General features: G+C 41.0%; 1 protein-coding gene across 2 annotated transcripts; it reads left to right on the forward strand.

Annotated features, from left to right (window-relative positions):
* The first annotated feature begins 870 nt into the window (after nt 1-870).
* RCBTB2 (RCC1 and BTB domain containing protein 2) lies at nt 871-27,321 on the forward strand. 2 transcript variants are annotated; one of them, XM_065895786.1, is made up of 12 exons: nt 871-903; nt 6,908-7,063; nt 7,280-7,430; nt 9,657-9,823; nt 10,594-10,752; nt 10,870-10,977; nt 12,035-12,177; nt 16,509-16,699; nt 17,214-17,340; nt 19,071-19,210; nt 23,509-23,639; nt 27,181-27,321. In XM_065895786.1, the coding sequence occupies exons 2-12, from the start codon at nt 6,938-6,940 to the stop codon at nt 27,319-27,321; spliced, it is 1,584 nt and encodes a 527-aa protein (XP_065751858.1). In that variant the 5' UTR covers nt 871-903; nt 6,908-6,937. The 2 variants fall into 2 exon arrangements, with proteins under 2 accessions (XP_065751858.1, XP_065751857.1); XM_065895785.1 differs by lacking the exon at nt 871-903 and adding an exon at nt 1,263-1,304.
* Nucleotides 27,322-27,877: the final 556 nt, after the last annotated feature.

The raw sequence follows: 27,877 nt of genomic DNA on the forward strand, positions 1-27,877 counted from the left end.
TGGTCCTCTCCCCTAAAGAGCTTGAAAATTCATAGAGAAGACAGATGATATAGGAGTAGCTGCTGCATGAAATTATTTTTCCATGCTGGCAACCAGATCAAGTTTTAGAAATTTATAAGTGAGAAAAGTCTAAGTGATCCTTTTCACAACAAGCATATCTTTCCCAAACATTAGAAATAATGATTTGTATTAATTGCCATAGTTTGAGTAATAATTATTCTGAATATATTATTTATTATTCCTTATATGCTGAGAGACCTTTTACAGCTGAAGAAAACAGAATTTTACCAGTATCCTCAAGTGAATATAAAACATTGATAAGGAACACTGTTAAGACTTAGCCTTATTTTGGTTATTGTTTTTATCTATTGCAAGGCTCTAACTGCTTGTAGGTAGTATTAGATAAAATGTTCTGATGTTAGGCATTTGAAATATGGGTTGTATGTGAGTAAATAGGAGCCAGCCTAATGAATCAGAATATCAACATCATTAAACATGATTTCATTAAATTGCTTCTGAGGGGAGAGAGAATATTTATTCATATTTATTTTTAGTGATAACCGTGTAATGATTTAACCACAGTCCAGACATACTGCCTATTATGTGATAGGGCTGCTTCTGCTGTTACTTGTATGTGGTAGAAGGTAGTCATTGTGGAGCTGGTTAATTAAGGCAAGCACATTCAGTGCTATAGCTACATACTTGATGGCTGTTGTTTCAGATTTTTTGTTAAGATAACAAGTCACATGTGTTCATTCATTCTTTCATCCTTTTATTCTGTTCATTCATTCCCCCCTCCCTCCCCCTTAGCAAATCATACGCTCTTCAGTGGAGCTGAGGATTGATAAGTCTCCTCTTCACAGTGATTTGGAACTTTCCAATCCCAGGGGAAATTTGACCAGGGTCTAAAGTTTATTTTTTCCTATCTATAGGAAGTCAACTCTGAAATGAGAGTTTTCTGCTCACTCCCTAATAGATTTAAGAATATAGGTTTATTATCTTGGGATTATTTTTCCACACCTCAGCAGGAAGATTCTCATGGGAGAACAACAGTTAAAACACCTTCTGGGTTTTACAGCTGTTAACTCCCATGCCCCAAACTTAATTCCCTTATTTTCCTTCACCATATTTGAGCTTAGCTTATTTTCTCTGTTAATTAGAAGTAAAGTAATTTTAACCTGCCCAGTTTCACTCGACATACGGGATCTTGATTTTACCACATACTTTTTCCCCAAGGACTGCACAGGACCATGGAAGACCATATGGAAGAAGAACTTTTCCTTCTCTATGGAAAAAGTGTCAAGGTTAGAAAAATCATGCCCTTGGAGCATATATTTTCTGTCACATAAAACATACTTCATCCAACCTCTATTGGTCATCCAATAGGAAGATCAATGAGATAGTGTCTGTCTTTGAGGGGCTGTCAGTATAGTGACTGAGAGGCCGGCCCATCACTATTATGGGTGTAGAGAATGCCAGAGGGACCAGCAGGGGACTCTGGGGATTGTGTGAGGAGTAGAGAAAGCGTCCCCAGAGGCGATGACGTTTGAGCTGGATGAGGAGCCACACCACCCCTACTTTCACAGAAAATGCTGTCCTGCAAAAGGGTCTGAGTTGAACAATGTTTGCTCCAATGCCAGAGCTTTTAAAAAAAATGACAAAATACTTAATCTTAGATGACATGTTCTTAATTCATCGCAGATATTCTTTATTTCGTTTCCATCACATCTGAATATTACAGTCAGCCAGCTTAAGTCCGGTCAGTGTCCAAGTGATGTTAAAAGTTTCACATCTTTCAGCATGCGCATCAACCTCTATCTCGTGTTGATTTTTATGAAATTTACGAAATATCTGCTCTTCACTGCTGACAGCTTAATATTAACTGCCACCATTCACTTTCATTTTTCTGTTTTCCACTTTTTAAAAAAATAAAATACGGTCAAAATTCAGTAAACGACGTAAATCATCGTCACAGCCAGCGTAGTGTACAGAAACAGCACAGCTTCTGAGCTGAACCGTAGGATCGCCGCGTGCTGACTCGAAGTGCTCATTTGTGAGCTCCTGTAGGAAAGTAGCTTACAAAGGCAATGTATAGAACCTGAAAGTCTTATAGAATGTTCATAGAAAATTTCATTATTTTTCTTCTGGGCACAGATTTTGTAAAATAAAAAACTCATGGAATTAGCAAAGAAATTACTTTATTACATGGTGTTGTGCTGCCTGGAAATTCTCAAAACATGAGGTGTTGGCGGCTGTTCTTTAAGAATTTTTTTTTTTTTTTGCTAGGCATGCCCAACATGTAATTTTAATTCTGTTTTTATATGCGGTATTTTAAATTGAACTGTGACAACTTAATAGTTGTCCATAGTTAAATGAAGTATCATAATCCACTTGGTTCTTCATATGGATGGAGAAGCAGAGTTAATACGGGGAGCACACACTCAAAGCAACGATAAAATGCATTTTGGTCTCTAACTTTATGGAGATGTATTTCCTTAATTATGTTTTCCTTGAGCTAATATTAAAAAATTTTACGCTTTGCATTTCCCAAACAGATGCCAGTGAAAGATGAGAGAGGTGGCTTGGATGTGAGCAAAGCAGTGAAGGTAAGCTGGCCTGGGGTTAATTCTCACCTATGCTGGTGACAGGTGCAGGAAGGAGGCTCCAAGCTAGGATGCAGATTCCTGGGACACGACCTTGATGACGTATATTGCCGAGCTCTTGCTCCCTGGTAGTGCTTTTTTTCCCCTACAGTTTTTTTATTGCCCACTCTTGGCTTCTGCTCAGCCAGTCCCTTACTTAATAGTTGGGCCCAGAGGTAGTTGGGTGCCTTCTGCGGAGATGCCTGCTGTCATGCAGGCTGGCTGTGGTGTGACTGAGGCTCCTAAAGTGTGTGCATCCTTATATTATGTACACTCTTACTATATACAATGTATATATATATACAGAGTATACATATATGCTATATATGTACATATGTATACAGTATGTACAATGTGTATAACTATATATGCTCAAGATTATGCCAGACAGAAGAATGTATTTTTCTTCTGTGAGAGAAGATACTCAATTCCTGGAGACTGATATTAAATATTTACTTCAAAAAAGTATAAACATGTGCATTTCATAAATGAAGTCATTGGTTCCCTGTGAAGAAGTTTCCCCACAGACTTAGAAACATGAATTTTTGATGACTAACCTCCAGTAGCCAGCCTTCTGGCAGAGATTTAAAAAGCAATGTATTCACACCCGTTGTATTTAGGTTATATTGGAATTATTTGTTTTCTATTAAATTGTGAGCTCCATGAAGGAAGACAACCCACAGTGGGCATTACTGCCCTGTTCATTAAGGACTTCATGAGCACAACAGCCAAAGCCCTACAAATGCAAGCAAACACTAGGCCTGCCAGGAGTTATCACTTTTTTTTTTTTGCGGTACGCGGGCCTCTCACTGTTGTGGCCTCTCCCGTTGCGGAGCACAGGCTCCGCGGCCATGGCTCACGGGCCCAGCCGCTCCACGGCATGTGGGATCCTCCCGGACCAGGGCACGAACCCAGGTCCCCTGCATCGGCAGGCGGACTCTCAACCACTGCGCCACCAGGGAAGCCCAGGAGTTATCACTTTTTATGTGAACTTTTTACTTAGCAACAGATGATTTGTGGAAAGAAATCTGGCTTACCCACTGAGAAGCTGGTGATCTTGGAATATTTCTCAGTCTCTCGGGCCCTCAGGTTCCTCATATGTAAAATGAGGATAGCAATGTGTATGTCCTACACTTGTGAAGATTAGAAATACTATGTAAGAACTCTTAACTGGCACGTTAGCACGTCTACATGAAATATTTGATGCCACATCCCAAACATTGTTCTTTCTGAAAATTACAGTCTTAAATCAGAAAAAAAATATTAAAATGAACACCTCACAGAAAGTAAGATTCCTTCATAATATAAGGAGGTGGGTAATTTAAAGTAGAAGCTTAGACTAAAAGGTAACAGAATAAGATTCTGTCATTAGCCCCACAGTGGCCTTAGGTGCTGCCCAAAAGATAATAGAAAACATCATTCTCCAGGCAGGGTCTTACAGTTTGGTGGTGTCATGGGGGGAAGTGGCCCGATCGGGCATTAGGGGAGCTTCCCCTGGTTCAGGCTATGCCACTCACTGAGGGTGATGCTGTTAGCAGTGACAAACTGCTTCCCCTCTGTGTTAGTTTCTTAGTATTAGTTTCTGCCCTGATGAAGTACCACAAACCAGGTGGTTTAAAACAACAGAAATCTATTCTCTGACAGTTCTGGAGGCCAGAAGTCTGAAATCAAGGTGTCCGCAGGGCCACGCTCTCTGAAGGCTTGAGGGAAGAAGCCTGCAGCTTCTGGGGGCTCCCGGCACCCTTGGTGTTCCGGCACATATAGCTGCATCACTCCAGCCTCTGCCTCCATCTTCACTGTGTGTCTTCACACAGTTAACTTTACATGTCAGCTTGAGTGGGCCCCCAGTGCCCAGGTTAAACATCGTCTCTGGGTGTGTCTGTGAGGGTGCTTCCAGATGAGAATAGCACTGGAACTGGTGGACGCAGTAAATGGGTGGGCTCTTCCTGGTGTGGGTGGGCATCATCCAATCTGTTGAGAACCTGGTTGGAACAAAAGGCAGAGGAAGGAAGAATTCATCCCTTTTTTCCTGCTTCGCTGATTTACCTGGGACGTCTCATTTCATCCTCTGCCCTCAGACTGGGATTTACATCATTGTCTCCTCTGGTTTTCAGGCCTTTGGATTCGGATTGAATTATTCCACCAGCTTTCCTAGGTCTCCAGTTTATAAATGGAAACATAGGACTTCTGAGCCTCCATAATCTTGTGAGCCAAGTCCTATAAATGAATGAATGAATGAATGGATAAATAAATAATTTTTTCCCCTGACTCCTAAGGTGGAAAGCACAAATATCCTTTCTAAAACAAGTAGCTAGTCTGATCTGCTCTCTACTAGACATATATCTGGTAAGACTGATTTAATATCTGATGGGAAAGATAGGGCTTAGAAAATCCTTTGTTCCTTTAAATTAAGCTAGAGTTTGGCGATTATTGAGGGAAATGGCTAGACATGGCATTTGATAGGCATGTTGGCTACTTATGCATCTTATTATAATCTTAAAAATGTTTGGAAGTTGAAAAGTATGTAAGTAAAAATGTTTCCAGTGTAGCAAATAAGTAAAAGCTCTCTTTAAAACAGCTTTATCTGTTTTAAACACCAGGGACTTGCCTGGTGATGCAGTGGTTAACAATCTGCCTGCCAATGCAGGGGGACACAGGTTCCATCCTTGGGCCAGGAAGATCCCACATGCTGTGGAGCAACTAAGCCCGTGCGCCACAACTACGGAGCCTGTGTGCCACAACTGCTGAAGCCCACGCGCCTAGAGCCCATGCTCCGCAACAAGAAAAGCCAATGCAATAAGAAGCCCATGCGCTGCAACGAATAATAGTAGACCCCGCTCGCTGTGCACAGCAACGAAGACCCAATGCAGCCATAAATAAATAAATAAAAACAGCTTTATCATGTCCACGTTGAATGCTCTTATGGGAGTGCAGATGCTCATGATCTTAATGCATCCTGTTGTGGGTTTGATTGTATCCCCCCCAAATTCATATGTTGAAATCCTAACCCCCAAAGTTGATGGTATTAGAAGGTGGGGCCTTCAAGAATTGTTTTAAGTCCTGAGGGGAGAAACCTCATGAATGGGATTAGTGCTTTATTAAAGGGGCTCCAGAGAGATCCCTCGCGCTTTCCAGCACGAGAGGACACAGTGAGAAGGCTCTGGCTCTGAACCAGGAAGGGCGCCTTCATCAGAACATGATCATGCTGGCGCCTTGAGCTCGGACTTCCCAGCCTCCAGAACACTATAAAAAATTAATTTTTGTTGTTTATAATCCACCCAGTCTATGGTGTTTTGGTTTAGCAAATTGACTGAGATACCCCATTATTTTTGAAGGTGACCTTTTTTGGAAATGGGGTCACTGCAGATGCAGATCGTTTAGTTAAGATGAGGTCATGAGGGTGACCTAATCCAGCATGACTGGTATCCTTATAAAAAAGGGGAAATTGAGACACAGAGACAGACGCATGTGGGGGAAGATGATGTGAGAGACACAGGGAGAATTGGGCCGTCTGCAAGCCGAGGGGAGAGGCCTGACAGATCTTCCCCTTACAACCCTTAGGAAGAACCAGACCAGCTGATACCTTGACTCTGAACTTCTAGCCTCCAGAACTGTGAGAAGATAAAGTTCTGTTGTTTAAGCCACTCAATTTGTGGTACTTTGTTACAGCAGTTGTAGCAAACGAATACATGTCCTTTCTGGGTGTTTTCGTCCTACCAATCCCCAAACCTGAGTGGGGGGATGAAGGAACCCACCAGTTGCTCAAACTGAATGGTCAGAACTGACCCATGAACTGAAACCTTCTGGACTTTTTCCTTGGTATCACCTTTGGCATTGTTCTTTCCCAAGGACTTGTTTTGCTAAGACTTGGGCAGCAGATGAAACAGCAGTCTTCTCCCTTTTTTCCTGCTTTGGCAAGCAGCTTAGTTTCCAGAGCTACATTTAAGATATAACCGACACTGAAAGTGCTTGCCAGACATTCACCTCCCCAGAGTTCAGCCTTGTATGATTCCCGTGTCCTTGAGGAAAATTAATAGGTGAGATCTGATTCCATCCAGGACCTCTGGCTCTTGGTTGCAGTGAGAGCGGTCCTGAAGCAGTCAAGCTTGTAAAGGCAGTTCCCAAAATAGATAGGGTTTGTTCCTCCTCAAACCAATGCTAACTCTTCTACAGAAATGAAGGGGGCAAAGAAAATGTATTTTTTATTATTAGTCAATATATATATAGATTTATTTTATTTACTTGTTTTTTAAATTCTTTTTCAGCCAGTACAGGCTACTCTGTCATCTTTGAAGATGTTAGATGTGGGAAAGTGGCCCATTTTCTCCCTTTGTTCTGAGGAAGAACTGCAGTTAGTCCGTCAGGCCTGTGTCTTTGGCAGTGCTGGCAATGAAGTTTTATATACTACAGTAAATGATGAGGTAATGTTGAAGAAAAAATTACATTTTCAGTAATGGATTTGCTGAATTGAAGATCTTGGGGGAACTAAGGAAGGAATTAAGGTAAAAAAAATGCACGGAGAGTAGATTCTTATTTATTAAATAATGAAGCAGTTTCTCTAGGGGAACTGTGCCTGTTTGAATGTACAGGTTTGTCAGAAATAGAACTGCTTGAACTAACTCTGGTTTTTCCCACAGATTTTTGTGCTTGGCACAAACTGCTGTGGCTGTTTGGGATTAGGTGATGTCCAGAGCACCATTGAACCTCGGAGACTGGATTCTTTAAGTGGCAAAAAAATTGCCTGCCTCAGCTATGGGAGTGGTCCACATGTTGTCCTTGCAACAGCAGGTAACCTAGGAACACAGGGTGGAATTTTAGCCATAGCTTTCTTTGTTGAGAAACAAGACTAGGACCACCCCTTACACTGAGAACATACTTTTTGATTGGCTTTCTGCCTCTGCCCTGGGAACTTGACTGTGCTTTGGACAATATGAAATATCAATATCAATATCAAAGTAAGATAATGTAGCAGATGGAATCTAGCAGTTACTGGCACTTTGGGTGTAAGAATGACAGTGCGATAAGCCCAGTGAACTCCTTTTGTTGATATGTGTAATTATTTTGCATTAGAATGCTGAACTCACTCAGGACTTTTTGAACTTGAGATTCTTGATCTATGAGAAGAGCAATGAAAGCTAGATTCCAAGATCCCCTCTAACTGTTAGCGTTCTGTGATCCGGACTTTAAACAGTGACTGACGGCTCTAGCTGGTATTAGTAGTATAAAGAATTAAATATTCTCATGGCTGTTTCATGCATTCAGACTTGTAAGACAACATAATTAAAACATACCTTAGAGTTTCCCTCAAGCTGGGTATTCATTTTATTAGTGTTCTTTAAATGGAAAATAAATTTTATAAATACTCTCGTATATTTATTTCACATTTTAAAAATAAGGTTTAGGGATTTTTGGTTGCCAGTAGTAGCAGGCTGGATTATTCAGACCATTTCTGCACTGAAAACAAATATAAATTCTATATAAAATATACTTTTAAAATTTTCTAAAAGCATCAAAACACTGATAAGGCAGAAAGGAATTATTAGACCAAATATATTTAAGAGAAAGTATGAACTAAGAAGTTAGAGGGGACCTTGAAGCTAATTTTGCCTTAAAGCCATCTGCCTATGCACTTAAAAGAGTGTTGGGTCTGATGTTACTTATGAGGTGAAGGGGTCACAAGTCAAAGACCTCACATGTTAGGCTGGGACCACAAAGGGCTACATTCTCAGGGCAAGGATGAGTCAGTACTTTCATCTCTAAGGGACTCAACAGAAGAATTCCTTGGCTCTGAGCAAAGCAAGGAGAAAAAAAGAAAGAAAACCTCTCCCTGAGGTATTGTATCCATGGATTTGTATTCCAATTCACCTTAGATTGGATGGTCCAAGAAATCTCAAGCCTTGGATTTATCAAAGAGGTACCTTTAAAGTGCCTTAAGAACATGAGAGAAGTTAATGCAAATTCTTTCTAGACGAAAGTACCTTCATTCTAGGCCTGAAGGAATATAATGCCATCGAAAAATAATTTTTCAATGGCAATTAGTAGCACATAGTCAAAGATAACCAGGTACAAGGAAACAAGGCACCCTGAATAAGAACCTGCAAAAAAGACAGCAAAAAACCACTACTAAATATCAGATACTAGAATTACCAGATACCACTTATAAGATGGCTGTATTTATTATGTTTGAAAAAATAAAAAATGAGCTTGAAGATACCTGAAGAGGTCATAGAAGACTTGAAAGAGAACCAAACGAACAATATAATTATCAAAATGAAAAAATCAGTGGACAAGTTTTGCAGCAGTTTGAACACAGCAAGAGAAAATTAATAAACTGGAAGGTAGATCAGAAGAAATTATCTGGAATGTCGCACAAAGAGACAATAGGGTAGAAAAATACAGATGAAAGGCGTATATACTGTATTATTCCATTTATGTTAAGTTCAAAACCAAGAAAGACTAAATCCTGTTATTCAGGATGTATATGTGGGGGGCTTTTGGGGTGATCATAAGATTGTATTTCTTGGCCTGAGTGGTAGTACATGGATGTGTACTTTGCAATTATTTATAAAACTGTGTATATACAGTTTAAGAACTTTTCTGAATATGTATTATACTACACAATAAGTAATATAACAAAGATTCAAAAAATTAACTTGGAGATCATTTTATAGATAAGGAAATTAAGGTTCAGAGAAGTTTAATGACCTTACGGTCTAATTTCAATCTGTTTTTTTTTTTTCTCTTACTCTTAGCAGCCTTTTCTCTGTTGTTTATTAAAAACCTATCTTCTAGCTATTATAACTGAATCCATTTAAATTTCATCTTGTTGCTTTGAGGTAGAATGTAGTTAAACTTTCCAAATGTATTCTTTTATAAAATGAGTTTTGTGGAATAGGGAAGTTGATTAGCTTTTGCATATGAAGTTTTAGTTTCCATTTGTGGAAATGTGTAATATATATATTTTCATATAAGAATAGATGTTTTGAAAGTTGGTTATGTTTCTTTTTATTTCAGAAGGAGAAGTCTTTACCTGGGGTCACAATGGTTACAGTCAGCTGGGCAATGGGACAACTAATCATGGTCTAGTGCCCTGTCATATCTCTACTAATTTGTCAAACAAACAAGTCATTGAAGTGGCCTGTGGGTCTTACCATTCTTTGGTGCTAACATCTGATGGAGAGGTGAGAATAGTCAGCATAAATCCCACTGATCATAAGATTTCAATAAGATTTTAATTTCAGTACATTATATAGATTCCTGTAGCAGTCCTGGAAATATGATCATTTGATTAAAATAACCACCTACCTCAAATTCAGTCTTACTCTTGTTAGCAGTTCATAGTCATGGTGTTTATATTATGAAGTGTGTAGTAAGGATTTCTATAACTGCAAAATTTAAAAGGATGTATTGTTACTTCTATGTTGCTATACTCAAGGGGATTATTTGCAAAGAGAAAAATCCCCAAATGCTGGAAAATATGGCTGAAGCAAAGTAGATATTTTTATAAGGATTATATGATATTTGATTATAATCATTGCTGTTTGTGTAGGTAATGCCAGTAACCAAATTTTATAAAGTAATATGCTTTGGGACTTCCTGGGCGGTCCAGTGGTTAAGACTTTGCCTTCCAATGCAGCAGGTGCGGGTTTGATCCCTGGTCAGGGAGCTAAGATCCCACGTGCCTCGTGGCCAAAAAACCAAAACATAAAACAGAAGCAGTATTGTAACAAATTCAATGAAGACTTTAAAAATGGTCCACATCAAAAAAATCTTAAAAAAAAAATAAAGTAATACATTTTGTAAGAATGCGTTCTATGGAAACTTCCCTGCCTGTGTTGTGAGCGTTTATGGTTATCAAGCACTTTGAGGGCAAAGATGAGGCACCGTAAGTGCCAATTGAGACACTTTATATATTAGTGTGTTTCATTTATTGATCTCTTCTTTCAAATAGGTATTTGCCTGGGGTTACAATAACTCCGGGCAGGTAGGGTCTGGATCAACAGCTAATCAGCCGATCCCTCGAAGAGTCACTGGCTGCTTACAGAATAAAGTAGTTGTGAACATAGCCTGTGGACAGATGTGCTCGATGGCAGTGGTGAACACTGGGGAGGTAAGAAAGTTATTTTCTGTGTCGCTTAAAAAAGCCTGTCTACCTTCTCAGTGTCATACTGACATGGAATGCTGCTTTTCATCTTTCGTGGGCATTGAGTCTCTCATCTTCTCTCAGGTCTATGTCTGGGGTTACAATGGAAACGGGCAGCTGGGACTCGGCAGCAGCGGCAACCAGCCAACCCCCTGTAGGGTAGCAGCTTTGCAAGGCATTCGTGTCCAGCGGGTATGTCCACTGTTGCTTCACATGCTGCCTGTTTTTAAGGCTACAGGGGCAAGGATACCAATGTACTAAAAACTCAGTTGTCTTAGCAGGATGAAAAGGTAAGCTGCTTGGCTATCTTGACTGAAGTAAAGGTTAAAGCTCTTTTCCTGAATTTAGTTGTAGATGTTTATCAGAAAATTTATATTTCCAGTGCACTCTCATACATAGCTGTTGGGATGTAAATTTTTATCAACTTTTCCAAGGAAACTTTGGCAGTATGTATCAGGAGCCTTAAAAATATTCATACCCTTTGATCTGTAATTCTACTTAAATTTAGGGCATTATCCTAAGGAACCAAAGAGAAAGTGACTTGCAGAAGGTGTAGTAAAGATATAGCAAAAAAAAAAAAAAAGAAAGAAAAAAATTGATAACAAATAATAGTAGCACAATTTACCTAATCAAACAGTAAGTTAATGGTCAAATAAATGAATATCAATACTAAATTTATATTAACAGAGATGATGCTTACAAAGGATTTTTAATGGTAGGGAAATAATGCTATATGCAATGTTAAGTAAAAAGAAAGATACAGAACTACTTATACAGATATGATCACTTTTAAAAAAAGCTATCAGTGCATATCTCTATATTTATATATAAATAGAAAAAAATCCTGATCTTGAGATGACTTTCATAATTATACTTTCCTATGTTTTTTTCACATTGAACATCTTTTACTTTTATAATAAAAGGACAAAATAATTCTTAAAAAATATAAGTGTCTATTTCTTATTCACTTCACACCCCTTGATCTCTGTGAGCATAATGAATGCCGTATTAAAGGTGAATAAACTGGATGCTTTGTCACTGAAGGACTCATGTTGATCTCACTGCAGTTTTCACCACACACGGGGCCTAAGCTAGACCTGGAGGGATGTTGGTTAACCTAATGCCTGCCTCTCTGGCAGACTGCCTCTTCCCTTTTTTTTTTTTTCCATTTTTTGAATCTTAACCTATCTTGTGAAACATGTTTCTTTCCGTTTTCAGGCCTGAGTGGATTTGGTTTTTCTCTTTCCAGGTTGCCTGTGGCTATGCACACACGTTAGTATTAACAGATGAAGGTCAAGTGTACGCTTGGGGCGCAAATTCTTATGGCCAGTTGGGCACTGGCAATAAAAGTAACCAGTCCTACCCTACTCCTGTTGTTGTGGAAAAGGACAGGTAATATGTGCATTTTCAAAATAAGTTCAGTGTTCTTTCGTGATTAAACTAAACTTAGGCATTGTATAGAATTATGGGCAATTGACTGCTAGTATTAGAATATTCTTGAACAAGACCATTCATTCCTTTTTAAAATTGGCTTTAGAATTTTGGGGCAAGTTGATTGATGTTAAATATTTTGTTTTCACATACCCGTATTTCATCTATACTTCCAACAGCTACTTTACACAAACTACAATGACTAAACCTCCAACAGCTTTTCCGCATTATTCTTCTCGCTCAAAAAAGACCTTTCCCCCCCCATTCTCATTGTTTTCTATTTCACATTCTTAAGAAGAAGTTGATAACACTGGAGGTCTATCTTCTATTGTTTAGGAAGATGAAAGTATCTCAGATGGGGGCAGCTACTTATAAAATTTGCCAGTTGGAATAGGGCTGTTTCATTACTTCAACTCCCAGGCTATCACTATGAAGCAGAGCAAAACGGTTAAAAAGTTAAAACTGAGTTGTGTGCACTTGTTGTATTAAGTGAGTAGCATATCCAGAGTTTTCCCCCAGATTATCCTACTGTTTTTGAAAGTCTCTTGACATTTCTCAAACATGGCTATATCACTGCCTTTTCACTCTTCATTGCTTGACCCAGGAGCACAGAACAAGAACATTTTATTATCTGTTCTATTAGGCCAGGGTTGAAATCATTGTGGAAATTAATATTGCTGTTTGCATTTTTATTTTACAGATTAATTTTTGCTATATCTGATTTTAAGTAAATATATGGATAAATTATTTTGCATTTGTAGCAGTTCTTTTATATGTTTCTACTGGAATATTTAGGAATGAAAATGAAGAACCAAATGGTCATTTTCAGCTCCCTTGATTTTCATTTGAGTATTGTGAACCTGGCTACTTTTATTTAACCTATGTTAAATTGGTTAAAGAACCTTTTTTTCCCCCATATCTTACAGTAAGACCCTAGACTCCTTAAGAATTGGGGAAGAGGAAAGCTAATGAAGGTCACGAGCTGGCAGGCACACAGGAGATGCAAGCAGCCATGTTACTTTCATTTCTCTTAAAGGTGGTTCAGAGCCACTCAGTAAAAAGAGAAGAGACAGTCTTGAGACTTTGAATAATCACAAAAATGCCTCCAGCTAGCAAATCCAGTCAGTGGGGACTTCTGGTATTTAGACAAAATAGCAAAGAAGTGTTAAAGGATCAGAGGTAACATGGGTATAAAAACGGACTATCTGTATGGCACTTTACCATTTTTCTCGTGCTGCCACATTTAAAATAAACTGAACTCCTCTATTTGGACTCACAGAGTCCGCTGCCATCTGCCCACCAGCGACGCGCCCCACCTTGCGCCGCTGGTCCTGACAGTCCCGGAGTGAGTGCCAGGTCTCCTGACTATGGTCAACGCTGGGACAGACAGACTGTGGGGCGGCTCAGTGGGAAAGAGCAAAAGAGGCAGAGAAGCTGGGCCCGGAAGTTATGTGAGTGTCAGGGCACGTGGCACTGGAGAGTTATCTGTTGCTTTGTCTTTTTCAAAAACTTCATAACTCAAAACATTTTTTTGAATTATATATGTAAAAAAAAGTAGAAATAGCTAAATACTTGCACACTTGGTCTTGTCCACGTAAACACAATTTTGGCTACGGATGTCAGGGGTGCATGTTTCGAATGAGATGCTCCCGCTTTTCTCAGTTTTCCGAGCTTGAATTTCAGGTGGTGGTTGCTGAGCTTGCAGGCTCTCCATCGCACAAATATTGCAAGGGAGGAACCTATAGGTTTGCTGGGACTTGTTCGGCACCTACCCGCCCTTTTCAGTGACTGAAACTTTGCAGATATGTTATGACTCATCTCTCGGGAACTCCTGACTCTTGGGGCCCATCACGGGGAGGCTTGGCTAATCAGAACGAACAGGATTGAACTTGGGGCGGGGTGGGTCGTCAGGTCTTGGTTACGTGTTCACAGAAGCAGAAAGGGGAAATTTGTCTACGTGGAATTATTTGCTCAAACAGCAACCCAAGAAAAACCTGATTAAGTCTATTTATGGTGAGGAATGCTAACACTGTTTATGTTCACATAGAAGTGATTTTAATAATTAAAATGATTCTCTTCTCTAACCCAGTCATTCCCAGTCTTTCTGAATTTTCAGTACTTTGACTTACCAGCATGTCTTTAAAGTTCCCTAAAAACACAGTTTAAGTTAGATTGATCTAAAACTAACTTTGCCTTGAATTTTGTGACTTCTTGAGGTCATTAATCATGTGTTGGCCTCTTACAGAACCAGGATTGGGAAACAGTGCTCTGGTCTTATTATAATCATGATTTCTTCTCCATTATTCTCCTCCCTCACAAATTACCTTTTTTCTTTCCTCGCTTTCTGTTTTGTATTCTGTCTCAGTCTCTGCTGTTTCATGTCTAGTACTTCTCAGACATTAAGCTGTGCCATTGTTGCAGATCATTCCGTCGAGGTGACACCAAACCTATTTATTATGAACATATAGTAATTTTTTTCCATTAAGAATGGCTACAAAATAAAGTGTGAAATATGCCAGACATCCTGACAGTAAAGGTTAGCTCAGCTTATAGTCATTGTCTGTTGCATGTATGACTGGAAAATCTGATCTTCCACATTTGCTTCTTGGTGTGAATCAGATGTAAGGACAGATGACCTCAGGCAAAGGCAGGGCGCCTTGGCTGATGGTCGAGTCCCAAGCTGAGACCTGAAGGTTCCCTCTAAACCTTCTCCATTCTCGGTTGCTCTAGCAGCTGCTGCAGTCAGCCAAGCCTCAGCCCCACCCCTGACTTCCCGCATGGCACTGGGTGCTCCAGGTAAATGCCCCAAGGCCATGCTCAGGGAGGGCCAGCTTTCCCAGCTTTTCTGCATCCTTTACCCCTGTGCTGTGGAAGCAGTGTCCTACCTCCTCTAATGAATGGCAAAGGCTGTTCCCCTCTCCTGGAGGCTAATGGTAAACATTTCAGAAGTGAATGTAGGAATGAAGTTATTTTGATTTCCTGATGTTGAGTAGTTTAGCATAGAAGGACACAATTGTGTTCCAGTCAGTTACATTTTTCATGGAACGTTATCAGGGAAAAGAGAGGCTGTCATTGTAAGTGGTCTCCCAAAGTGTGAAAGAACATTCCTGACCAAGGACTTTGTGCATAATGACATTGAGGGGCAGTGAGTACATCTGTTGATTGGAACAGAGAGTGTGTGGGCAAAGGTGATTTGAGAGAACGCTGGACATATGGAAGGCAAATTAGGGAATGCCTTAAGGCCATGTGTCTGGATTTTTGCCTTATGGGAAGTCAACGAAGGTTTGAATGTAGTGACGACAATGGTGTTTCAGGAGGATCATTAACCTGCCAGCATTGTGCGATTTAGGTTGGAAGAGAAAGTCTGAGGCAGGGAGACCTACGCGTTGTGTTGGTCCGGGTATGGGTGTGCTTGCTGAGGGTGTGGCAAATGGGAGGCACTACAAAGAAAGAATTGCTGTTATTCGTCAAGCGGATGTTCTGAAGAAAGAGATACATGAGGAGGGAGAAGTCAAAGATGACCCTGAAGTTCTGAGCCTAAGTCACTGAGGATGCTGGTACCATTGCCCGAGACAGAATCAAGATGGTACTTCACTTGGGGAAATAGTTTCTTTTCCTTAATTCTGTATGGTGGCTTAGTCTGAGAGAAAATAATTATTTTCAACTCAACAAAACAGTGGTTTCCACTGGGAAGTGTTCTGAGAACTACCTGCCTATCGATCGTGAACTGACTGAAATAGGGTCTAACATGTGGTTGATCCCAGAACACTGCCCTCTTGGGTTCCAGATGATATAGTCCAGTGAGTCAGAACCACTGCACTTACTGTTTGCAGTGTGAGTTGGGGTGACCCACAGCAGGCTTCATTTAACCCTAAAATTGGTAAAGTTTTGATGAAAATATTTATTGACCCTGGGTTGAGATGGCCCAAATCTTTCTGATCTGCTTTAGTAAGTAATGTTTTAAGAAAACAATTAAATCATTTTTTTTTTTTTGGTCTTTGTTTTTGGTCTCTGCTCTCTTGGATTGTATTAATGCTTGAATTTCAAAACAGGATGGTACATATTTTTATGGGCCTACTGGCTAGAAGTGGTAACAAGCAGACCTTCATGATACATAAGTGCCACTGAGGCATAGCTTACATATAAATAACTGTTGGGTGTCTGACAGTTGAGAAGCTTAGGTGTCTTAAGTCTTGTTTTTGTTTTTATTCAGTTAGACCTAAGGGAAGAAAAAGTCACCTTGTTTCTTCTCCTGTTTACCGTGTTTACTTGGTGTGTGTTTGTGGACCTAGAATTACAGAGATTGCGGCCTGCCACTCTACCCACACGTCTGCAGCCAAGACGCAGGGAGGGCACGTGTACATGTGGGGCCAGTGCCGGGGCCAGTCGGTGACCCTGCCTCACCTCACCCACTTCTCCTCCACCGACGACGTGTTCGCCTGCTTCGCCACGCCTGCCGTCACCTGGCGCCTCCTGTCCGTGGGTGAGCTGATTGCTGTCCATCGGGGTGGTGGCCTGAAAGCTAGGACGAGAACTTCTGGTGTTTTCATTCTTTGATAGTGAGACTTTGTTCAGTCTAGTATCAGGCAATTTATTTCCCTCTAATGAGCTCCTGTGAAAGGGAACTCATTGGATCGATTCATTTTTCTCAAAAGTATTAGAAATCAGTATCTCATACTAAATTAAAAGTCCTTTGGATTGCTTTCTGATGGGATTGGGAAACTATAGCTTTTATTTTTAGCTGGTATATTTACTCAGACTTGCGAAAATTTTATTTAGTGTGGTGGTTTGGGACTTTAGTTGTTTTGCCAGATTTATAAGCAGATGTGTCTGAGGTTCTTATCCTTAATGATTGCAGCAGTGGGAATCTGTATTTAGGAAAACAGCGCATAGCTCAGTGGGGCAGTTATTTGGGGAACTGGTGTTTTCGGGTCAGCAGAGCCATGCTGGGCCTGCATCCTCCTTAGAAAGCGCTGGTGTCACCCCCCGCCCCCCAGAACCTGACGGCCACCTCACCGTGGCTGAGTCCCTGAAGAGAGAATTTGACAATCCCAGCACCGCAGACCTGAGATTTCTGGTGGATGGAAAGTACATTTATGCGCATAAAGTCCTTCTCAAAATTAGGTAAGGAATCATTTATTCCAAGAATTGAAATAAATATGTTTGTTGTTTTCTAGTTCCAAGGAACTATGTTAGGCACGTCTGTGATTCTGAACAAAGGTAAGGCTCTTTTTGCCCTTATGAGCGTGCCGTGCAGTGGGGAAAACACATTATACGTGGCGTTTCTTCTGTATTCTCTGTTTTCTTTTTTTTTTAATATATGTCTTTATTGGAGTATAATTGCTTTACAATGGTGTGTTAGTTTCTGCTGTACAACAAAGTGAATCAGCTATATGTATACATATATCCCCATATCTCTTCCCTCTTGTTTCTCCCTCCCTCCCACCCTCCCTATCCCACCCTCCCTATCCCACCCCTCTAGGTGGTCACAAAGCACAGAGCTGATCTCCCTGCGCTATGCGGCTGCTTCCCACCAGCCATCCATTTTACATTTGCTAACACTGAACATTTAGATGCTTGAAAAAAGAGAAGAGCCACAAGGTCAGGAGTAAAGCTAACACAGAGATTTTTAAAAATCACTTTTATTGATGTATAGTTATTGAGCAACTGCATCCATTTAAAATGTGCGGTTTGAGGAGTTTTGACATTTCGTATACTCGTGGGGAACCACTGCCCCAAATCAGGACACAGAACGTTTCCATCACCCCTCAAAGATCCCTCAGGCCCCAGCCCTGGGGCAAGCACTCATCTTCTTTCTGTCACTATAGATTAGTTCGCGTTTTCTAGAAGTTTAGGTAAATGTAATTATACAATATGCATTCTTTTCTGCCTGGCTCCTTTCTCTTAGCATAGTGATTTTGAAATTCATTTTGCTGCTGTGTAACAGATATTTAAATCCTACTTCAATGAATCACAAACTCAATATGGCATTTTAGTCTCAAGTTCACTTCTTAGTAAGGTCAGGCTGTGCAATATTTGTTCACTCTCACTGTAGCCCATAAACCTTCATAGAAGTGGGGAGGTTACGGTTTGCTAGGGCTGCCGTAACAAAGTTCTGTAGACTAATCTGTTTCAACAACAGAAGTTTATTCTCTCGTGGTTCTGGAGGCTAGAAATTCAAGATCAGGGTTGTTCATAGAATGAGTTCGTTCTGAGAGCTCTGAAGAAGAATCTGTTGCATGCCTCTGTCCCAGCTTCTGGTGGTTTGCTGGTAGTCTTTGGCAGCCCTTGGCTTGTGGCAACGTAACTCCAGTCTTCACACGGCATTCTCCCTGTGTCCAAATCCTCCCTTTTGTAAGGATACTGGTCAGATTGGATTAGGGTCCACCCTAATGACCTCCTTTTAACTTGATTACCTCTGTAAAGGTCCTTTCTCCAAATACTGTTATAGTGCGGTTAGGACTCCAGCATGTGAATTTTGGGGATACAATTCAACTCATAACAGGAGGAGAAGAAACAAAATTACTCAGAGTTTATGAAAATAAACCTACCTGATTTCTATAAGTGCTGCTCCGTGGACATGGTGTGGCAGGGCCCCTGGGAGTTCGTGGCCGCAGAGGCAGCCGCCCCGCAGCAGGTTAGGATTTGTAGCCTCGTCGAATAGACGACTGCAGACTTCCGGCCGGCAGGGGAAGCGAGGGGCCCAGGCAAGGACACGAAGTTGCGTGGTGCTGTGTTTCTCCTTTCTCCGTGTTAGTTGTTTCCTCTTTAACTGCCACGAGCACACGCTCCTCAGGAAGGTCATGGGCTCTTGCGCAGAAGCTAGGACCTGACATGCTTCTTTCTTCCTTCAGGTGTGAGCACTTTCGCTCTTCGTTGGAAGACAGTGAGGACGATATTGTAGAAATGAGTGAATTTTCATATCCTGTTTACCGAGCCTTCCTGGAGTACCTGTACACAGACAGCATCAGCCTGTCCCCCGAGGAGGCTGTAGGTAATTGCCACCAGACTTGACCAAGAGATTGGCAGAAAGGTGCTTCGTGTAGAGCCTAGAAGGAAGTGGCCGTGAGGGTAATCACAGAAGCAGTTCTCTTTTTGTGTGTTGAACCCAAACGCTTTCCCCTTGTTCCCACTTCACACAAAGGTTGACTGGATGGATAAAATGAGATATGGATGAATTATGAAACCATCAGCACTGTGGGACAGGTGCCATTCTTCCTGAATTACTAGATACTGTACACGACTTTTTAGCTACCACACAGCTGCTGCCTTCAAGATATTTACATTATAAAAATGATAAAATGCATGTAACAGACAGCCCTGCTGGTCTCCATAACTGTGACTGTCCCTTTGGGACAACCCACTGTGATCTGGTGCATCACTGCACCTCAGGTTTACTGATGGTAGGAAAGCAACACAGGGCGTCCAGCGGGCACAAGGTGAAAACATACTAAATTTCAGTTTACAGCTGTCAGCAGTATTGTTGGCCCACGGGACAGAAGAATTAAGGAGTTACTTCTGTAAGGAACTGAAGAGAGTTCAGCTCTTAAATCTTTCAATTAAATATTCATTTTACATGTATAAATCCAATAACACTTCTTACCAGATCAGCATTTAATTTTCCTCAGGTAAACAAAAGTCTGATTTCTTAAGTTTTATAGTTTTCCTTCCTTTCTCCCACACTACCTGAGCGCCCGGGGCCCACTGTGTGCTGTGCTCCCCTCTGCATCTATGAATGAGACAGACCGACGCCCTGCTCCTGTGGAGCTGCTGCTGGGAGGAGGGAGGCCAGCCCTAAACAAAGAAATAAAAGCAGTCAGTTGGGGGGTCAGGAAAGGCCTCTGTGAGGACGTGTGCTGAGCAGAGAGCTGGGGGAAGCATGCAAACGCCCAGGTGAAGAGTGTTCTAAAGAAGGGAGACAGCAGGTGCAAGGGTCTGAGACAAGAACACAGGTAGCACATGGAGGAGGGGGAGGGGGAGGGGAGGAGGAAGAGGGGGAAGGCCCGAGTGGTTTGGAGGGAGAGAATGAGACCGGCAGTCGGAGGAATTGAGGCCAGGCAGCTGGATCTGGGCAAGACCAGGTACAACCTTGGAGGCCACTGTGAAGGGCTCGAGTTTTATTCTTGGCGTGATGGACAGCCTTGGAAGGTTTTGAGCACGAGGGTTGCGTTATTTAGGATTTGCTTTAGCAGTAAAATGAAAAAAGGAAGTGGCTTAAACGACAGTTTCTCCCTCTTTGTCACATAGGGATACAGTGCAAGGCATCCTTACGTGTGGCCCCTGCACTCACGTCCAAGACCACATGTGCGTTACAGGCAGCAGGATGGAGGAAGGGACAGTGACAAGGGACAAAGGGCAAATCCCAGTGTTGGTTAAGGAAGTCCCACTTCTTTTAAACCATGGACCAGAGATAACCAAGGCCTTAACTCAGCGGCACAGGAAGTTGGGGGAAGTGGTTATTTCTAGATGGTCATGGCTCAGCCACGTAGTCTGTGATTTTGGAAGAAAGGGAGAATGGGTTTGTGCATATATGAAGGGAGAGGCACCAGCAGCTTATACTCCAGGGGTGAGAGGATTTGTTTTTAAAAGATCAGTAACTGTAATGGTTGAGGTTGAAGATGGTGGTGCCCTGGGTTAGGGTGGTCTAGCAGTGGAGGTGTTGAAAGAGATCCGATTCTGAATATATCTTAAATAGGGAGCTGACAGGATTTGTTGGTGGATGGGTTGTGGATTTTGAGGGCAAAAGAGAGAAGGATGCTTGCTCTGAGGTATTTGGCTTGAGTGTGGAGAGCACCAGGTTTTGCTCTTGAGTTTGAAAAATCAAAGGAGTTTGAGCTGCTTTTTAGATGTCTGCGTGGCAGGTTTTTTTTTTTATGGGCCTGCCCCTAACATTTGCAGGGCCCTGGGCAAGAGTCTAAATGGAAGCCTATGCACCATTTGTCTAAAAATGGAAAGTTATATGTCAAGCTAAAAAGCTTCAGATAAAATATGTTCAATCCTCGTACCTTGAAAAACATACCTTATCAAGAACTGAAAGGCCAGGTAGGAGTTTCAGCTGGAATTTAGAGTTGTAGGACTCGTGGAGTTCTGTGCTAGGACACAGTGGCACAGGAAGGACAGGCCTCTGGCCTCCAGCTCAGGACCTGCCCTCTTTCTTTACCCACCACCGGTTACATCCTGCATCCCAGGGGTGTGTGGGCACCCAGCCTGCATGTCTGTGCTCCAGTCCACCCCCCCCCCGGCCACCCCTGGGCGCTGGGGGCCTGCACGTGGTCTGCAGGGGAGGAAATACCGACATATGTGGCTTCAGGGCTGATTATTCAGGGAACCCCAGGGTCCCAGGAGCACAAAGTGTGGTCTAGGAGTGGGCACTTGGCTCCTTGTCCAGCCTGTGGAGAGGGGGGTGCCTAGAACGGGTGCAGATCTGGGCCCCCTGGAGTGGTGGCTCAGGGCAGTACCTGTGAGTACACGCATATGGGAGTCTGATGGCTCAGAGTGTGTGGGGCTGTTGATGTGAATTTGGGAGTTGTTGAGAACTGACCAAAAACAATCGGGCCATTCACGACTCTCAAGATTTCAAAAGATTTCAGAGGGCCATAGGCCTTTCTTCTATAATTTTGATAATATTTGTCATGTTATAGTGAAAGCAAGTTTCTACCAAACTTAGTAGAAATTTCTACCAAATTCTACCACATGTACAAAACTTATTAGCAGATATAAAAACAGTTAATGTTGTAAGGTTGATGAAATCCTGGCTCTCTGTCCTTTCAGCCCTCTATGAAGTACCTTCCGTGAAAGGTTATTGTAAAATAACCTTTACGTGAAGTAAACGTGACAATATTCTAGAATCAGGATTCAGCTAGCCTTTTGATCAGGTGGCAACCAGGACTGAATTAGACCCAGCGAATGTACCACTCCAAGGGTGTAGTGGGACTGCTGAGCCCATGGTGCTTGAACCCCAATCACACAGGGGCCAAAGGCACCCTCACAGTATCTCTAGCCAAGCTACATAGCCTGAGTGCCACTCATTTCACCAGTGACAAAGTGTTTGTAGCATTCTTTATGCTAATTAACACATCCTCTAATGAAGATTTAGGTAGCCATAACTGAAGCCCCTGATAAGGGCCTTTCAACTTTCAAATGCAAACTGACCAACCATTCTTTTTTTTTTTTTTTTTTTGCGGTACGCGGGCCTCTCACTGTTGTGGCCTCTCCCGTTGGGAAGCACAGGCTCCAGACGCGCAGGCTCAGCGGCCATGGCTCATGGGCCTAGCCGCTCCACGGCATGTGGGATCTTCCCGGACCGGGGCACCAACCCGTGTCCCCTGCATCGGCAGGCGGACTCTCAACCACTGTGCCACCAGGGAAGCCCTGACCAACCATTCTTGATTGGAGTGCTTCATAGTATCCCTTGGGGTAGATTAAAATTAACTTAACCATCTAAATCACTCTATGTTGAGTTATTGGAAAGCAGATGACAGATAATATAACAGGAATCATCAGTTTTTACAGACGGTATTTAAAACTGAGGGGCTGGAGATCATTTAGGGAAATAAGTGAAATAAGAATCTGAATATTGAACTCTGGGGCATTCAGATACGTGGAAGTCAGGAAAGATGGTCCAGCCAGGAGACTGAAGAGTAACTGATGAAGGAGAAGAAAACACGAGCAAGTAACAAGGCATTTCAAGAAGGGGAGCATCCTTAACCCCATCAAATTCTGTGTAAATGTTGAGTAAGATGAAATCAGAGGAGAGCCCCTTGGATCTGGCACCATGGGAGCCATTAGTGACAATCACAGGTGTGGTGTCAGGGAGCAGAGGGGTTGGGCTTCTGCTTAAGGTGAGGATAGGAGGTGAGAGAACAGAGACAGAAAACAGAGACCTCTCTCCCCAGGAGGCTCGCTCAGGAGAGGAACAGAGAAATGGGGCAGGGTCGCAGGAGGCCTGAAAGGCATTTCTTTTCTTTTTGAAGAAGATGGGCACTATTACAGCACGTGTGAATGCTGCTGGAGAAGTGTTGACAATTCAGGGGGAGGGCTAACTAGAGCATTTCTAAGGAAAAGACTCGGGCCATTTTCACTCGCTCCTGTTTTCCCACAGCTGCTTGTTTGTGTGTTGCACTCGCTCAGTGCAGCTGCGTTCTCAGGTAGAGCCACATGCAGAGTAAGCCCAAGTCTCTGTTTCCACAGCCCTTCACTGAGGATTATATTCAAAATCATCTCTGACAGGCTGAGTGAGTTTAAATCAGGGTGCTTGAGATCACTCCCCTAAGAAACCTCTCTTTCCACCAGGATTGCTAGATTTGGCTACATTTTATAGAGAAAATCGTTTGAAAAAACTCTGCCAACAAACTATCAAGCAAGGAATCTGTGAGGAGAATGCCATCGCGCTGCTCTCGGCCGCCGTGAAGTATGACGCTCAGGTAAGAAGAGCGTCCTTTTTCAAGGAGCTCACCTTCTGGAAGAAATGGTTAGCTGTCTACTTCATGCCTTAAACTAAAAGAAAGTCTAAGTAGATTAAAGATCTGAGGTATACAAATAAAGTACCAGAAAAAATATAAGGGAATGTTTATATAAAGTTAGGGTGGACCTCAAGGGCAGAAACCATAAAAGAAAGGATTGATAGATCTGATCTCGAAAAAACAAAAATGTTTATACACAAAAAAATAAACAGAAAAAACCAAAGTGAATGATACTCTGGGGAAAATATTTGTAATATCACGAAGCAAGTTCACCATAGTTAATACATAATTCTTAAAAAGAACAAAAAGAAAACATGAGCAGTTTGATGGAAGAAAATGGACCAAATGGATTTATGAACAAATGAAAAATATAAATGAAAATAAGGTGTAATTTTTCAGCTGTCAAACCAGGGAGTCTATTTTTAGAAATAGTATAGGCTCAGGATAATGGGTGTTCTAAACTGCTGAGGAGAATGCAAATTCGTATAATCAGTCTGGGGGGCTGTTTGGTAAAATATGTATTAAAAGCTTTAAAAATGTAATTCTTTAAGGAATTCAGTTATAGAAACTTATCTTAAGGAAGTAACCATGGATTCAGACAAAGTTTTAGCTTCAAAGATGTTTCCTGCAGTGTTGTTTATAATTTTTAAAAATTGGAAAAAGTCAGTGTGAACAGGAAAGGATTGTTTAAACTAAAAAATGTTAATACTATTCAACATATATCATTGACTGAAGAACTGTGCTCCTATTTTTTTAATAAGTATATTTATTTTTATTTTTTAAATAAAAATAGTAAAAAAAAATTTTTTAAGTAAAAATGGCTGAATTTAAAAAGACCAAAATTTATTATCTACATAGGAAAAAAGACTGAAAAATACAGTCAGTGGTTATCTTTGAATGGTGGGATTGTGAATGATTTTTATTTCCTTATCTTTGCTTGTTTTTCCTGAAGTTTCTACAGTGACCATGTATTGTTTTGATAATAAAGAAAGGAAAGAAAACTTGTCTTAGAGTTAAATCTTTAGGAAACAGGCCATACTTTTTGGAGTCGATTTCCTTAAGGATATCCTTTCCTTTGGTCAGAAAACAGGGACATTTTAGTCGTGGGCAGAAAAAAGGTTATAACTTCTTTTCTGCTTATATAAGTAATAATGTGCTTATTAAAGAAAATTTGTAAAATACAAAAAGTATGAGGAAGGAAATGACTCCTCAACCAGAGGACGCTAACATTTTCATACAGGTCCTTCTGATTTTTTCCTAGGTTATGTATTGCGTTGGCCAAAAAGTTTGTTTGGGTTTTCCTGTAACATCCTATGGAAAAACCGGAACGAACCTTTTGGCCAACCTAATATATATTTCTAAATACTAGATTTTTTTCACTTAACATTTAAAAAAATCTTACCCACTTTGAAGCATTGACATTTACAAGCACAGTGAATGTTTGTCTTTCATCAAGGTAATAATACTTTGGGCACTTACAATAGGCAGAAGGCTTCATGGCCGAACAATAACTGTGCTTTTTCACGAGTTTGTTAAAGTCATGCTGATAATACTGGACTCTGGTGAGCTGCCTCAGATGATGAGATTGTGGGCATATAGTGTTTCCATCTGAACTAGAATTAATGTCCAGGACTTTTTCATATTCCCTGTTTATGTGAATTATTTGTATGGTTACCATTCAGCCCTGTTTTCCAGAAAGCAAGCTCCCTGAGCAAATGGCAAGGAATTTGTTTTGCTCACAACCATATCCCTAGTGCCTAGGATAGTGCCTGACACATAGTATGTGCTCATTAAATATTTGTTTAATGAATGTCCAACTTTGCCTGTAGAGGCACTGTATTTTACTGCAGGCTGTCTGTGTGTGGTACCCTAAATTAGTATAATAGACCACAAATAAAATAGGCTCAATGTATACTTAAAAGTTTTTATAAATAAAGAACAGTGTATTTGAGTTGACTAGTATTGTTACTTGCTGACTCTAATAAGCAAGAAATGGACCTTTTCAGCAAATTATCCCTCATGCTTGACTACACTTAAAACATAATTAATACACACCAGGGATTATTTGAAGCACAGTTCATCTCTCGTTTAGTTCTCAAAAGAACCTTGTTAAGAATATATATATTATTATTATTTGTTCCAGTTTACAAATGAGGAAGCTGAATCTCAGAGAGAGTAAGTAAATTCTTAGTAAGCTAATAATTGTAAAGCTGGAATGCAATCCAGTATCGGACAGATTTCAAAACCACACATTTTACTACAATTCTCTATTGCCCCCATATTTCAAAATCAGCAGTGTTTATTCATTGATTCAACAAATATTCCCTGAGTGCCCATTAAGTGCCTGGCGTGGTTCTAGACACTAAGGGTACAGGAAGTGAACAAAACAGACCAAAATCTCTGCCCTCCTGGAACTTTCTGGTGAGGGCAATAGATGACGAATATAATATATGGTCTGTTAGGTGGTGATAAGTGATACAAAAAAGTAAGTTAGAGAAGGGCAATGGGGCAGTGGGGGGCAGGCTGAGATTAAAGCTGAAGTTTTAAGTCGTGGTCTGGGACGGAAGGAAGGTCTCACTTAGAAGGAGACTCGAGCAAAGACGTTAAGGAGCATGGCAGGAGCTGCGTCAGGAGGGCAGCAGAGCCCCGGGTCTGAGGCATATCGGAGTCTCCGCAGGCTGGCCTGACTTCAGCTCTCATTCCTCTCAGACCAAAAAAAGTGTCCAGCCACCTTATTTCTGATCTCAGGTTTGCAGATCTAATCAAGAGAATCACTACAGTACTATTTTTTGGCCTGGTGTACATTACAGTAAGCCAGAAATCACCACTCTGGAGTTTCTCTTAGCAGAAAGTCGTGATTTCTTCAAAGCATTTTCCCACTTCAGATTATAGAAGCTATGTGTGATCTGATGAAATCTAATCATCCCAGCCTTTATCTTCTTGTAAAGGAAAGAGCAGTGGCCTGTTAACACTGCAGAGAAGCATTTCCCAAGATGACTGTTTATGGCTTAAGCTTTTCTCACAAACTCTTTACAGGTAAAACTACTTAAGCCCCTAGAAGAATATAAAAGAGGAGTGTTGGGCTCAACATAAAGAAAATCTTTTAAACAATTTACTCAATGCATTCATGCAATAAATAAATATTTATCAAACAGACAAACGAGGAATGTCGTACTCTGCATAAATATTGAAAGTGGAATGAACAATACATCTAGGTGCCTATCTGGGAAGAAAAAGTCTCATTTTTTGCATTGGTTAGTGTGGAGGCACTTGAATGCTTTGTTATTTAAATTTTTACAAGCATAGATTCATATTAGCTATATAGTTTTACAGCTATTCTTTAGGCATTGCTGTCCCATTGCTTTCTGCTGGCCATCAAATCCTTTTTCCTTGCCTATGTGTTTTAGGAGTTTTTGTGCTATGTTGCATTGCATTGGGATATGTGAATTTGTTAAAACAAATTTGTTTGTTTTATTTGTTAAATTTCTGTTGTCATTCCTAGGATTTAGAAGAATTCTGCTTCAGGTTTTGCATAAACCATTTGACTGTAGTAACACAGACGTCAGGCTTTGCAGAAATGGACCATGATCTCTTGAAGAACTTTATCAGCAAAGCAAGCAGAGTTGGAGCCTTTAAAAATTAATTCTCACCTGCAGGAAAGAATTTTTAGCATTTCCATTTTCCCTGTAAAAGCCAGAGAATAATTTCTCTTTAATAGTATTTATGATGAGCTACATTTGGCTTAATACTTAATGTTCTGTCAAAAGAAGGATGGTGGTCAGTCTTCCCCACCTTTTGAAATCCACAATCTAGAGAGAAGGCATTAAATGCTCTCTGATCAGATGGGACTAAGCTCAAGGGAAAAAAGTTGAAATATCTTACTATACTTACTGTTTCCTCTTTCGGGTCACTTAAGTTGGAGACTTTTGGTAGGTACATGGGTCTAAGTATATGCTATTCTGGCCAAATTTCCATATTCAACAGGCTGATACCACATAGATAGCTTGACAAGGAATGCTGTCACTACCACACCTGCAGCATCCAGCACAGTGCCTTGCATAGAGTAAGGCACTCAGCTTATACAAATCTTAATTACGCCCCGAGAACAGCTTTATTTGTGGGATACTGGATGAAGGAATAACTTTCACAAAACAAATTTAAAACATCTTCTGTAAATCGTTCTGAGAAATAGTGGCTAA

The sequence above is a fragment of the Phocoena phocoena genome, chromosome 18 (genome assembly GCF_963924675.1).
Source record: "Phocoena phocoena chromosome 18, mPhoPho1.1, whole genome shotgun sequence".
NCBI classification, from domain to species: domain Eukaryota; kingdom Metazoa; phylum Chordata; class Mammalia; order Artiodactyla; family Phocoenidae; genus Phocoena; species Phocoena phocoena.